At 32.7% G+C, this 15,870-nt stretch overlaps 1 protein-coding gene across 1 annotated transcript; it reads left to right on the top strand.

The window, feature by feature from the left end:
• Positions 1–11,104: 11,104 nt before the first annotated feature.
• Positions 11,105–15,027, top strand: LOC106754987 (heterogeneous nuclear ribonucleoprotein A3 homolog 1). Its single transcript, XM_014637064.2, has 6 exons — positions 11,105–11,346; positions 11,460–11,500; positions 11,631–11,794; positions 11,873–11,978; positions 13,021–13,190; positions 14,155–15,027. The coding sequence occupies exons 1-6, from the start codon at positions 11,222–11,224 to the stop codon at positions 14,659–14,661; spliced, it is 1,113 nt and encodes a 370-aa protein (XP_014492550.1). The 5' UTR covers positions 11,105–11,221; the 3' UTR covers positions 14,662–15,027.
• The last annotated feature ends 843 nt before the right edge of the window (positions 15,028–15,870 follow it).

The raw sequence follows: 15,870 nt of genomic DNA on the forward strand, positions 1-15,870 counted from the left end.
TGGAATGAATTGAAGCATGTATGCATCTTGATTAGATTTCATTGAAAAGCTGAATTGAGGAATCACTTGTTATGAAAGAATGAGTTTTGAAAGTGTTGAACTATTTTGATGATAGGCGAAAAGGCTAAGTTTTGTCTTGTTGCTTGAGGACAAGCAAAGTTCTAAGTTTAGGTTTGTGATAACGGTCTAAAAACCGTCATTTTTATACTTAAATTTGATATCAAAACACACCCTTTATGGCTTAGAATGAGCTTAGAATCGTGCAAAACACTTTAGTTTGGGTTCAAGAGAGTCAAAAGTAGTTTTAGAGATATTATGCTTGTTTTTACATTGTTTTGGCAAGATTTGATGAGAATTGAAGGATGGAAGTGAAGAAGGGAGGACTTAGACTCAAGAAAGGATGAGAAAAGAAACAAAAAGAAGAGTAAGGTCCACCACTCAGCGCCAATTCCATCGCTGAGCGTCAGCTTCAAGGAGGAAGCCACTGTTTCACACCTAAGCGGTGACACTGAGCGTCCTGCAATTCTGAAACCCAGCGTTGAGCGCCAGGTTCCACCATTGAGCGTCCTGCGATTATGGGGCCTACCGTTGAGCGGTCAAATGAGCGATGAGCGCCTAAATGATGGGCTTGTGCCGAAATTCTGTTACTTTTCTGCGTTATAAATAGACCCAGTGCGACCCTTAGGGTAATCTTTTGGCAGGGGAAGACTTCAGAGCACTTTCTACACTCCTTGGAGGCGGTTTCTTGGATACTAAGGCTCCAATTTATCAATTCTAGGGTTTACTCTTTCATCTTTTCCATCAATTTCATCTAGTTTGACCATGTCTATGGTGAACTAAACCCTTTGTTGTTGGGGAACAATGTAATATTTTTTAAACTCTCTTATATTGAAATTCTTATTTTATTNANATGCTTGTATTATCAATTGTTTGGGTTTTTTTTTTCTGATGTTAATGCTTACATCGTTTAACTCATTCAGTGTCATGATATTTGATTTTGTCGATACGGGAATATACGGGGAAATTTAGAACTAATAAGAATTTTCTTGATTATGAAATACTGCCTAGGAATAGGACTAGGACGGTCAATTGCTTTAAGCTTCTTTACTTAATGCGTTGGTAATTACTAGGGAGACTAGGAATGGTAAATTAGTAATTGGTAATAGGCTCTCTTCGCCGAGGAATCGGGTTTAGAGTAATCTATAAAGTTGCATGACATTGATAATAAAGCGAATTTAATAAGAATAGTAGATATAAGAGGGTGGATAAGGATGAAATTGTAAACCCCAACAACTCCATTCATTCATATCTTTTATTTGTCAAATGATTCAATTTGCATTTGCATGTTTAGATTTAGTTTTGCATTAACACTACAAAATTATTCTTCCTTAAAGTCTTATGCAATCAATTTACATAAAAGATAAGGCCTAAGAGTCCCTTGGGAAACGATCTGGACTTACTGTCTATTATTACTTGATACGATTTGGTACACTTGTCAGGGTGTTAACAGAGTCTTGCTAAATGCACTTGTTCTATACTTTTGCAAAACAAAGCTAGACGAGCTCTTACTATGACTTATAAAATGATTTCTTTTGTAAATGTGTTAAAAGGTACAAAACATTGTTCTGAAAACATGTTGAAGGATATCTTCTAATTGTGCTCTTGAATAAGGAGTATTTAATAAATAAGGCGCTGATAGGAAAAGTCTTGCACAGGCTAAACCACATCCTATGCTAAATGAAGTTTTTATCCAACGATGAAACTCTCATGAATTGCTTGGTATCTCTACTAAAATGCTTAAACGATCAAATTATGTTTGAGCAATGAAAATTTAAAATGTTTATAGTTGTTCTGAATACGCATTAAATGCAATCAAATGCACAACATTTAAAAACAACAAAACTGATAAGAAAAAGGACATATATACCTACATGCATATCTACTATACTATGCGCATATTACCTATGTTAAGTATCCACCACCTGCTCTATCATATACAAGTCAGAAGTGGACGTTAGAGACAAAGAAGACATTCATGGAATGTTTTCTCTATTAAAAGTCGCATCAAAGAATTCATACAACCTGCTCTGACAAGTTGACTTTAACCAACAACTGCTACCTATGACAAGGCTTACAAGATCCAAAGATCAAAGCAAGTATTGTATAACAGACATTTTCTTGAAACCTATAAATTGAAGAACGTTCAAGAAAAGAGTAAGAGAATAAGTAGACGAACATGAAAGAAAATATCTCAGAAGAAAACCTAGTTCAAAAGAAAAAAAAAAAAGATACTCTCAAGCTTCATAGAATCATAAGCTTACTATTGTAAGAAGAGAGAAAACTCTAAGAGTTTGTTAGATTGAATTGTATTGTATACACATCCTCCCTACAAGGGTAATCATCTAAGGATTTGTAAGTGATCTAATTGATTGCATATTCTGAAGAGAATTCAAAAACTTAACGCTTAACTTGGTGGGTTAAATGGTAGATAGACGAGTTTCTCTAGTGAAAACCAGTGGATGAAACTCGACTAGACAGTGTATCGGGAAGATGCTGAGAGTGTTTAGGGATATCAGGAGTGGTGAAAAATAATATATAACCAGGAGTGGGTGAAACTCGGTTCTAGTCAAACTAACGGGGGTTACTAGGACTAATTAGGTGATACTAGGAGTGGTGCGAATACTCAGTTGTAATCTTGTTGAAGATTATAGTGGAACTCTCTAAGAGGTCTTAGAGGAGAATTGGACGTAGCTCGGTAGAGTGAACTAGTATAAAAATAAATATGTGATTATTACTTCAATCTTGCTAAACACCTTTTTTACAAACCACGTAGTTACGTTTATCTCAATCGTTTACAAAAGATTTTGTTACCAAAAGTTATTTTTATTAAGAGCTATCTTTCTCAAACAATTAATTAATGTACACTTGAAATGTATAAAAGTGGCATTAGGGTTTTAGATTCGTGCAAAATAAGAGAAAGAAAGAAAATAGAATAGGTGACAAAGAAATAGCAGATGAGGCTTGATAAGAGGAAGATTTCCAAAATGGTATATGATAGAGAATGAGAGTAAGTTAAGGTTCTGAATTTATGGAATATCATAGAAAGTGAGAAAAAAAAATGGCGGAATAAGCTTGATAAAAAGATTTCCATAATAATAATGGTAGGATGACACACATTTACATTAATTTAACACATATTGAAAGAGTAAAATTATCATAAAAGGGTGAAATTTTGTATTTTTAGGAAGAAAAAAAGAGTAAAAGTTAAATAAGGCAATGTTAAAAGAATGTAAAAAATTTATGTGTATCAAAGTATATTTTTGTTTTAAAAAAATGTAGTTTGACACACCTTCGTGGAACTACATTCAAATGTCACGCACATATGTCATTATAAATTATATTTTACTGAAGAATTGGTTATGTTGTTAGAGGGTAGATTTGGAAAAAAAATTAAGAAGGGTAATAAAGGTATATGTGATTTGAAACATAAATAAAGGGAGATTGAAAACATAGATATTTGAATAGAAATTAGGTTATATGCAATTTAGAGAGAAGGGAAACCAGAGTTGGAGCTTGGGTTTCATTGGTGGTGTGAGAAGAAGGGAAAGTGAAAAGGTTGTGGTTTTTAATGTGAAGATGTTTCGCGAGGTGCTATTGATTCTTGTTTGGGAAGCCATCGAAGTGGTAAACTTGGTTTCAATTATTTTGTAGTTTGGGGAAAAGTCGTTATGTTGTTGCATGTTGTTTCGTTCTTTGCGCATTACAAAAAAAACTGAATATACTTATGAATATTTATCCACGAATGTCTTTCTATTGATAATATATATATATATATATATATATATATATATATATATATATATATATATATATATATTACTTTTGTTTTGTTTTGGTAACAGGCATTATAAACCTATTTTCTTAACTTTGGGTGTGTGTAAAATAGTATTAAATAATATTAGTTTATTTTGCTTCATCTGGGGATTTAATCATCTTTTGTAATTACTGTGAATTTATGGGTTAAGACTTTGAAAATGTGATTTTGGTGTTATCATTATAGTTAGGTATCTTTGAGTTATTAAACAATTAAAAATTGAAAGATTAAAATATTACTTGAAAGGTTAAATTTAAGTATTGAAGAATTGGTTGCAATAAGGCATATATATTATATTAAAACGAGGTACATTGAAGTAGGTGGTAGGGTTATTGGCATTCAAATTCATTCAAAATATTATATATTTATAGTAATAAATTTGAAGTGAGATTCTAGAAATTTTAATAATTAGGAAAATTATATAAATGTGGTTAACTATTTTAATTAAAAGATAAAATGGTTTGCTATTTATATTTAAAGGGTTTATTTTATTTTAAAAGATATTTTTGGATGTTGTTATATATTAGATATATTTACAAATTAAAAGATATATTGAGATTTTAGAAATTTTAATAATTAGGAGAAATATATAAATGTGACTAACTATTTTAATTAAAAGATAAAATGGTTTGTTATTTATATTTAAAGGGTTTATTTTATTTTAAAATATATTTTTGGATATTGTTATAATATATATATATATATATATATATATATATATATATATATATATATATATGTATGTATGTATATATATATTTACAAATTAAAAGATATAATGTGAAGAAGAGGTTGAAGATTTCGAGGATGAATCAGACAGTGTAAGTGGCGATGTTAGCCATGAATCATCAAACGAGGATATAGAACATCATGGTTTTTCCAAAGATGATGTTGAGCCATATGATGAGGATTTTGATGAGTATGAAGGTGTTTGTAATGATGATGAGAATGATGAAGGTGAAGATTGGAGGTGGTCTTACCGATAAAGTTGACTTTGTTTTATTTTGCTAAATGAACGAAAATGTTGATGTTGATGTTATCTCTATGGATAGGGTAAAATTTTTGAACAAAATAATGAATGAAAGTATGAGTCTTAAATAATCAATCAAAGTAATGAATAAAATGTTCACATTTACTTACTTTAAGTTGATGTGACACAAATGTATATCTTGAACAAAATCCACCATCTTCAAGATTATCAATTAATCATTCTAAAACCCAAGTCCATGTTTCTTTATTCTCTATTTCAAAAACAGCGTATGCCAATGGACACATCTGGTCATTACCATATCTTCCAACAGTAGTGAAAAGTTCACCTCTATATTTGTCTTTTAAGAAACATCCATCCAAATGTATAATAGGTCTACATAATACAAAGTTGTCCTTACATGCCTTGAAACACATATACAGTCTCTTGAATGTAGTTCTATCCTCATTAAGTTCTACATTAAGTTTGATTGTTGAGCTAGGGCTTGACCTCAGTAGCTCATGTGCCTAATCATATGTATAGTCTTTCATATTGTTGTTTGAAACAACCATCAATATTAGCGGATGTCGTTGCTTTTGCCATACTTATTGTAGACCTAGACACACCAATGTTCCATTTTTTACAAAATTTATTTTAGCAGGTTTTTGAGATTAATATATTGATTTCCTTTTGTGCTCTTCTCTAACTTGCCACTTAACCATTTCGAGGTAACTAAACCAACATTGAATTCTTTACTGCATGTATGATTGTCTATAATCTTCCTTAACTGCCATGTATTTTGGGTAGCCCTATATCCACAATAAGCGTACCATGGACATCTTCCTTTTGAGCCACAACATTTCACATAATAAGCAGACCCAATCCAACTACTAACATCAAACTCATCCTGACCATCCCCTTCACCATCACCAACATCATCCCCACCATCCCCTTCACCACCAACAACATCATCCTAGACATCCCCTTCACCAACAACAACATCATTCGGATCATCCCTTTCACCAAGGACATCATCATCCCCACATCCCCTTCACCACCAACAACATCAAACTCCCTTTCACCACCAACAACATCATCTTGACCATCCCTTTCATCACCAACAACATCAAACTGACCATCCCCTTCACCAGGGACATCATCATCCCTACCATCCCCTTCACCACCAATAACATCATCCTGACCAACTTCATCTTGACCATGTTCTGCAACTTCACCTTCACCATCCTTACCAAGTTCTTGTTGACCCTTTTCATCAACTTTATCTTGACCATGTTCAACAACTTCACCTTCACCCTCCTCAAAAACTTCAGCTTCACCATACTCACAATTTTGGGGTTGACCATCATATTGCAACATATGAATATAGTTAGGTTCTCACACCTTGTGCACCACAAACAAATGAGCTTGACCATTCAATAAGGCAATGTTGGCCACCTGATATGCACCTTTGTCATCACTTAGTAGTTTCGATCTATCTTCTAATACATAACCACCACTTAGTGAATACTACAACTCCTTAACATTTCTATAACCCATCTCTTTCAGTATGACCAATATTTCAAAATAACTCCATCTTTCTAGGTCAATGATCAAGGTACTGGTTTCACCTTCATGGTATCTAAATGACCCATCATTCACAAACTTACCCCCATGGTGAAACACCACCTCAATATTGGAGTTGAACATGTTCTTTAATTGTGAACTATTATATGCCTATATAAAAGTAAGTGTCAGACTACATGCAGTTCGTTAATGACCTTCACATGCATATATTATCATTTAATGACCTTCACATGCATATACATTCTAAACATGCCACATTACCAACAACTATTACATGTGTAGTTATAGCAACTTAATCACACGCACTAAGTGTTTCACCTACAACATTCCATTTTGTCTTAATTCTTAAACCAATATGCATCAACAATATGACTCAGTCAGTAACACAGATCAACTATATGCAACGTACCAACAACAACCACGCAATAAACAATTTAATTTTCAAATGGGGGACCAAAAACAAAGAAACAATAGTATGTCACCAAAACGAAACATAATTAAGAACAGGACCACAACAAAGACAATGTTATTAGGGGGACCACAACAGAAGACACTAAGGGGGACAACAAGACAACAAACTTCCATTGGGGGACCCCAACTACATAAAATAATTGATAAAAAATGCACCTTGCACCTTTTTGCTTCGAAATATCACGCTCACGAATCCTATTCTTCATCAATCCTTTTCGGCCACGAACCTCCTTCAATCACCAAACTCCTTCGCTGACCATCCACCTTTGTTCAGAGAACTAATGCTCACACCAAATCAACCCTCGTAAAAAATCCTCAGTTTGCTGTCCAGATAAGATCTCATTTTCGTAATTAATTTTTTCTCCAATTAAAAACCCTAAAAAAATCAATTTGCACGTAACCCTTCCTTTGCTTGACATGTCAACTTAATTTATGCCAACTAAATGCCATGATAAATGTTATCAATTTAAACATCGTTAAAGGGATAAGGCTTCATTGATACAATTTTTACAACTTTAGAACACAATTTATACACTTTTAAAATCGAGTACTAAATTAAAAAATCTACTGAATATAGAAACTAAACAAGTAATTAAACCTAATATTTATTTGTAATACTTGAATTCTATTAAGAAAATATAAATTTTAAAGAATAAATGAATATCAGTTAAAATTAAAAAATAACGAATAATTAATTAGGTTTACAAAATACATTTATTAAGTTTTGAATGTTTTATCTAGAAATTCTAAAAATTATATCCATTTTTTTTATTATTCTTTGATAAAAGATTTTATCATCATTATATCTTGTACAACCTCTAGCTTTTACATAAAGGTTTTAGATATTGGCTAAACTCTCTTCTCTACCCGTACAAGTTCTACTTCCGTGTAAAAGTGGTGTTTGGATATATAACATTTAACAACTTATGACTTACATAATCTGTCACCAGTGCTTGCAAAAAGGTTAATATCTGAAGTCTCCAACTAAAGCTTTTCACAGAGCTGCACATGTAAAATAAGTGGAAAAATATATCCTGAATAAATTTTCATAATGGTGAAACAGTCCTTTTTGTTTTGAAAACAAAAATATAAAAAACTCACCATATAAAAAACAGCCCTATAATTATTTTTACTTTCAAATTTTTGGATTAAAATGTTTTTAAATTTGATGAACTACAATATGCTTAAATTTTGAAAATTAAAAACACATTTTTAATTAAATACTTAAATAATTTAGTTTTTATATGATTTTTAGTAATTTTAATAATATAAAATATTTATGTAAGTCTATCCAAAAAGAATTTTATATATATATATATATATATATATATATATATATATATATATATAGTCCAAAGAATAACCTTGAAATATGTGTCTTCATTCTCTTAGATCATCAGTGGAATTCAGAGGTGATGGTTTCCTTGTTCCTTCATGATTATCAATATGTGTTTTCATTCTCTTCATTCTCTTAGGATCTCTTAGAGTCTTGTATTTGCTTACCCACTCTTTAAGTTATAGTACTACATTTCGCGAGTTGATCATAGTTTAAGCAGACAGTTTAAGGAAGAATTATAATTATTTGTTTATCCAATCTGGTTTGATGTTTCTTAACTGTTGAATCATTTTCTTTGAACCATATCTTCTGATTTCATAGTGTTCATTCATCATAAATCTCATTTTCAGTAATTCGCTGTGAATCTGTTTTGAGTTTATGAATGATAACACTCAATTGTTTAACTTCAAGTTGTATCGAAAATGTTTTGATATCTAAAATATCTTTTGATACATTGCTTGGAATTGGTTGAATGATACATGCTCTGGTACTCTGATATTGAAATATGAAATAATGCATATTGATAAGGAAAGCTTAGTATTCTGATACATAAGTGTTCACATGTTAAAAAAGGGAAGAAATTGAAGTCATGTGAATTACACATTATTGACAGGGGAAGCATCATTATAACTTGTCATACTTTTAAATATGTTTGACTAACATTAAATGCGAATCAATTACATTAATTGTGCATTCAATTAAGAGTTGTGTTAGTTGTAATTCTGTTACATCTGGTTTTTGTGTAACCGATTACATTACTAACGTAATCGATTGGTTTGCGTCTGATATGATGAATACTATAAATTGACGCATTACTTGTGATCTATGACTTTTGGTCTTTTGTACATTTTCATATTTGACATCTTTGATTTGAGAAAGTTTTATAGATTTCATAGACGCTCCAAGAATCAAGAAGTGAAGATTTTGAAGAAACTTGAAGGATTCTTGAGAGGAACTTTAAGAACGCGACTGACTAATCTTATTCGCACTATTGAGGTGTATCTGATGTGATCAGAAAGGATTTTGCAATCATTGATTGTGTTGTTTCCCTGTTCGTGCATGACAGAAAGAAGAGTGAGGAACTCTTAGACTTTAAGAGGTGTTTCTCAAAGGGGTACTGCAACAAGAACGTGTGGTTTTGTGTGTGCAAGTGTTTTCTTTCTTATATTTGATTGTGAGTGGGAAAGATGTTTACATTTGAGAGAGCCCTATAAACCTTAGGTGTAAAACTCATATCATTATAGTGAAAGTCCTTCAATCTAAGGTTGATTGGAAGGGAAATTGGATGTAGGTATTGAGATCGAACCAGTATAAATCTGTTGTTTGTATCTCTTTCATTCTTTCTTTACATTTCATTGCATACACACTTTACTTACAACGCAAGAAAGTTTTAAAGATCATTCTAACTTTGCAAAAAGATTTCAAAAGTGTGCGCTTTTATAAATCACTAATTCACCCCCCTCTTAGTATTGAGAAACAAAATTCTTTATTTTTAACACTTGTGTTAGCTCGGGTCATGCACTACGCAATCTGCCTGAAGTTGTGAGTATCAAGATGCCATGAAGAAATTGTGTTGTTGTGTGCTTTTTGATGACTTGTAAGTGTGTTTCTATTTCTTTAATGTATGATTAATAGTCTCATGTATTGGTATACTATGTGAATGTGAAATTATCGTAATGGGTTCAAAGATATGGAAAGGAGTTCCAAGGAGGAAATTCTTGGTGTTGGTTTCAAGTATCATTAGTATGAATGTAGGGAGCTAAGTCTTGGGGGTTATCCTGACACTCTAATTGTCTTTCATTTTCAAGTAGAGAAGATTGACACATGTGGTGAGAGTAGCAGGAGGTCTTAGTCTTGGGTGCTTCCAGTATGATCCAAGGTGTGGAACAACTAACCTTGTGAGTATGGTAGGGTGAAACTCGTTGACAATAACTTTGCAAAGTAGTAAAAGCCGCCACAAGTGCACAACCCCTCATAGCTCGACATTCATTCTAAGTTCGGACAATTCATTCATATCAGTGTCATGCATAAAGTGTTTAATGGTGGTACATTGATACGTTTGTTGTATGTAATGTTTTTAAATAAGTTTATATATATATATATATATATATATATATATATATATATATATCACTCTTTAATTGTAAACTAGCTTACTCTTTTATTTATGCTTGTGTTTGTATGTTGTTGTGTTATTTTCTTTGTTATGATCATCTTATGAGTGTGAACAGAGGGGGATGAGATTTATCTGGAGCAGGTACTTGATGGAGGAGATGTTGCTGTTTAGTTTCTTTAGATTAGCTTTGTAAATAGTTTTAATTAGCCCAATTTTATATAAAGTTAAAATTTTATAGTTATTTTGGATAATTGTAAGTTCTACTTTATATTTTTGTTAGCAACTATCTATCTTGTTAAATTTGTGATGAATTATTATATAGTTAAATGTTATATTTTGGAATGTTACATTTATAAGTAGATAAATTATATATAAATATAATTATATAAATATAAATTTCAAATATAATATAACATTATTATGTAATATATAACTAACATTTATAATACTTTGTGCATATTAAAATTTTACTTATTCATTTTATTTTGCCGTTCATTATAAATAATTTCAAAATTTCATATAAATTATTGTATATTTTTCCTCCAAATTCCCTTATATCTCATGTACAAATTAATTAGAAAATATGTTACATTTTTTAATATTTCTAAGTTATCAAATTAAAATATCATATAAACCAAATCTAATTATTTTTTTCTAGACCAAAATCTAGGATTCATGAGCCGCTACATTATGAAAATAATGTATATTAAAAACTAGATACCATATAAGCGTTTAAATTCATGTATTCGTAATGTAGATATAAAGTCCCAAATCCCACGAATAAAATAAAAATCTAGGGTTACATACATTACATTCATTTTACGGTCTGCGTCCCTCTTCCCCTATCTTTCTGTGTTTGAAGTTGTTAAAGTGATGGAGTCACCACCCAGTAATCACCACGCCGTCGACGGCGATGCCAACGACGTTAGAGCCTTCTCCCACCGCGACGACGAAGACGACAAGCCCCAACCTCTCACCGGCGACGGTGCCAGTCCCGGGTCGGTAACTAACTCCACTAAACCTTCAACCTCCCTTCATCTTCTTCTTAATTGCTTTTTCGAATTTTCTTATATTGTGTTCTGTCTAATTAAACTAAACACGGTGATTGCAGAAAGATTTTTATTGGCGGTTTAGCTAGAGAAACCACTATTGGTTAGTGATTTCTTTCTGCACTGCGTTGGTTTCCTTTGTTTTACGGTTAAGCAAATGCTCAATGAGCATCCTTGTAACTAAATAAGTAACTAACTAGCTGTGCTTTTTTCTTGTTGGTAATTCTGTGCAGCACAATTCATCAAACACTTTGGTAAATACGGTGAGATAACGGATTCCGTTATCATGAAGGACCGGAAGACCGGCCAGCCTCGCGGCTTCGGCTTCATAACTTACGCTGATCCCTCTGTGGTTGATAGAGTTATTGAGGACACTCACATTATCAACGGCAAGCAGGTGCTTATTAATTAACACCTGCATTTGATGTTTGAACGTTTGGAGTAGTATTGAGTAAATGAAATGAATGGTTTATAGGTGGAGATTAAGCGGACGATTCCGAGGGGTGCCGTTGGCTCGAACTCTAAGGACTTCCGAACCAAGAAGATTTTTGTTGGTGGAATTCCTTCTACTGTGAGTGAAGGTAGGGTTTCAGTTGAGCCAATTTTTCTCTTGCTGATGTTGTTGTCAAAATTTAAGGATGTTGCATGAATGATGTGCACATGTATATAGTATACTACAATATGTTATATGTTGAGAAGGGGTTGTGGTGGTATTATATAATTTTTATACACCAACTAACACTTAGAAGACACGTTTGCTGTTGAATTCATATTGCTTTAAGTGTTAAGAGCTCTTGGTGGTTCTGTTCTTACCATGTACAGTGAAGGAAGTCTTTTATGATCTTTGTTATCCTTTTCGGTAGAGAACGTAATTATTTGTGTACATACCTATTAAGTTCAAGCTTTCTGTGGTGAGAAAGTTCATCACATGCGTGCACTTTGTTCATATCTTTTAGGGTGGAAATTTTTGTGTTGAAAGCCAAAAATTATAACTAGTCAAGACACAACTCTTTTTACTTAAGAGTATAGTAGTCTAAGCACAATGACTCGATTGTGATTTGGTCTACACTATAACTCATAGTCTGGTCACAACTCTTTCTACTTAAGAGTGTGACAACCTAAATGTCATGATTTCATTGCTTTTGCGAACTTTTTTATTATGACTCAACTCACTTGACCTACATCACGGGATAATTGTGCACAAGAATTTTTTCCTAAACAATTGTTCTGATAGTAATCGAACTCATGACCTTGGCTTTGATCCAATTGTTGTATCAAGTGCTTACTACTAAGCCAAAAGCTATAGTTGGTAGTCCATATGTAACACTTTCTACTTAAGAATGTTGTCAACTCAAACACCAAAAACCATGATTGTTTGTGACTTGACCCACTTGGTGTATGTCACAGGACAATTGATGTACCATGCAACGAAATTGTCTCCAAATATACAAATTGATATTTTAATGCATATTTTGTGGTATGTCATGTGTATACAAGTTAAGTTTATTAGCCAGGCTTGACTTTTCTTTAAAGCAATTATTTGTAAAGTAACTAGCTAACCATTAAAGAAATGCAGAAAGTAGTTGTGATTTTGTTGTTTTAATTGGAGATGAACTTGGGCAGATGAATTTAGGGATTTCTTTACACGCTATGGAGAAGTCAAAGATCACCAAATAATGCGGGATCACTCTACTAATCGATCACGTGGCTTTGGGTTTATTACCTACGACTCAGAAGATGCTGTTGATGATCTCTTAGCTGTGGGGAACAAAATTGAGTTTGCTGGAGCTCAGGTGAGTTGTTTATTGATCTGAAAATTAAATTACAAACTGTATTTGGTTTTATAACTGATTTCCAAATGTTGAGTTTTAAGTCCTGCTTTAAAGGACAAGTAAACAGTTAGAAAGGTTTATTGTTTTATGGACATCTTGAATTTCCTATCCTTAAGTATGTGCTTGCCATAGGCAATGGATCATAATTATGTAGCATGTGCTTAACTGTAACAAATCAAGGCATTGGACACAATTGACTGCAATGTTTTGTTGGTGATTATTGCCTTTATTGTAGGGATGAGATGATCATGGGTTCAGCATCTATTTGCCTGTTCCTATTTAATAGAGTTAGAACTTCCGAGTATTTTAAGTGTAACATGGGTTTTTTATTGATGGGGTAAAATATTAAAAAAAATTAAATTTGTTAAGGAAACATTACAAATTTTTAATATAAGAAATTAACAATGCTGAATAATTCATGTGCACTTATAATAAGTTTGGGCCAATATGGGTTATATTTTTTATAAAAGGCAGTGGTTGAATGTACATTTAAGTACCATTACTTCTTGGTTGAATGTACATCCAGTGGAACGAGTTTCCATCCTTCGAACACAACATTTTGGGGCTTATATTCTTAAGGCTACTGTAATTTTTATGTTATAAACTACTTTAGAAAGAATGGTATGGGGGGCATTGTGGTATTTTTCCACACATGACTCCTTTTGTACGATTTAAATCAAATCAAAGTCCTATAGCTTGATTTTACTGGTGACAACTTCAAGGAGGCATATTTTAGGTCTTATTGCTTGATATACCACCATCGTTTTACGAATCACAGTCATCATTAACATTAGACCAAATATGTTGATAAAAAAAATTACACCAAATATATTTCCAATTTACTATCCTGTGAAAGATCAAGATAAAAGATACTTGAATTGTTTCACTTTCATCCATTTAGTTTTGTTTATCTTCACTTTTGTAGGTGGAAATCAAGAAGGCAGAACCCAAAAAGCCCAATCCACCAGCCCCATCGTCCAAGCGCTATAATGATGCCCGATCTTCGTATGGTGGTGGATATGGAGATGCTTATGATGGATTTGGTGGTAATTTTGGTATGGGTGGCTATAGGTCAGGTGGTGCCTATGCTGGTAGGGGAAGTGCTTATGGTGGCTTTGGAAGTGAATTTGGTGGTTATGGAAGATATGCTGGTGCCATGGGGCCTTATAGAGGTGATCCTTCTCTTGGGTATGCTGGTAGATATGGTGGAGGCTTTGGCAGAGGCTACGATCTTGGTGGGTACGGTGGAGCTAATGAGGGTTATGGGGCATATGGCGGTGGTGGTGGTGGGTCCTCTGGTAATGCTTATGGAAGCAGCTATGATGGCAGCCTTGGGGGTGGATATGGAGGAGCTGGTGGAGGCTCCTTTTATGGGACTAGAGGGGGATATGGTGGTGCAGGAACTGCTCGATATCATCCTTATGGAAGATAGAAGTTTGTCATCTCAGAAATATAGTCTAGGGCTAATATGTCTAGTATCAAAGCAAGTTTGTAGTTTGTTGTGATTGATCATTCATCTCTTTAGGCTACATATTTGCCTTTTCTTAACGAAAGATCTGTCAGTGATAATTTTATTGTTAAGCCCATTAATTATCAGCAGCACACTATCGCCAGCTATAGAAGACCAAACAATTTTTTGTTTAGCTCGGCCTACTGTGGAAGTCTGATTATCGGATTGATGTATGAGCTGCAAAATGTGCACATGGTTGTACTCTTAGTTTTGTTAATGGCTACATTTGTTATTACTGCTCTGTACGTTTATTTAATTTTTATATACTTCAGACTGTAAGATAGAAAACGGTCCATATCTCTGGTTTCCCTGTGTTTTTGCAAAACGTGTATTTTTACACGTTTTAGGAAACCGGCATATTTTATTTACTCGGAAACAAGACGATAAATACAGTTTTTCTTTTTCCTGTTCACATGTTATTCCCGCATTTCTCAAAGATCAACTCTGTTGTGTATATATATGTACGTAGTCCAAGAAATAGACTGAAACATACAAAGTTTAAATTATGAACCACTATTATATCATTTTCCTTTTTTTCTATACTGCTTCGCGTTTTTAATTCTTTTTTCTATTTGTATTCTTAATACTGTTGTGAAAATTGTAATTAAAATTATTCATGAACAATTCATGATTTGAATCGACGAGGAGATTTAATTCTGTGATTTTTATGTTTAATACGTTCGACTCATGTTTGACTCATCATTACGTCAAAATTGTAAAAATAAAGCCTGTGTGGGAAGAATTCCATTAATGTCATTTTAATATCATTTAAGGATAATCTTTTCTATGAATAATCTACATTACATAAATAAATAAAAAAATCTTCCAAAATAAATAGAAAAAATGAAGTTTGCACATGGAGACTTTTTTAACTCTTACACTTAGATCAATTTGGTCTAACAAGCGTGTCTTTAGTGGAAAATGTCATGGTCTAGTCATAATAGATGTTAGATGAATATGGATGAAATTCTTAAATCACAAGATGAATTTTTTGAGATAGACTTATTACATGTCATTTCAATCAGAAATGATTGAGTAAATTTGATGAGTTATTTTAAACATGAAATTGAACAATTGTGTAAGAGAGGTAAATTTGAAAAAGTATAGCATTAAACATTATTTTCTACTCCA

Source organism: Vigna radiata, unplaced genomic scaffold (genome assembly GCF_000741045.1).
Source record: "Vigna radiata var. radiata cultivar VC1973A unplaced genomic scaffold, Vradiata_ver6 scaffold_301, whole genome shotgun sequence".
In the NCBI taxonomy this organism is placed as follows: Eukaryota; Viridiplantae; Streptophyta; class Magnoliopsida; order Fabales; family Fabaceae; genus Vigna; species Vigna radiata.

Excerpts from the sequence above, each read along its gene's own strand:
- LOC106754987 (XM_014637064.2), top strand. The coding sequence starts at position 11,222 with ATGGAGTCACCACCCAGTAATCACCACGCCGTCGACGGCGATGCCAAC. Across the intron at positions 11,795-11,872 it reads ACATTATCAACGGCAAGCAG|GTGGAGATTAAGCGGACGAT; the intron begins GTGCTTATTAAT and ends AATGGTTTATAG. Across the intron at positions 13,191-14,154 it reads TTGAGTTTGCTGGAGCTCAG|GTGGAAATCAAGAAGGCAGA; the intron begins GTGAGTTGTTTA and ends TCACTTTTGTAG.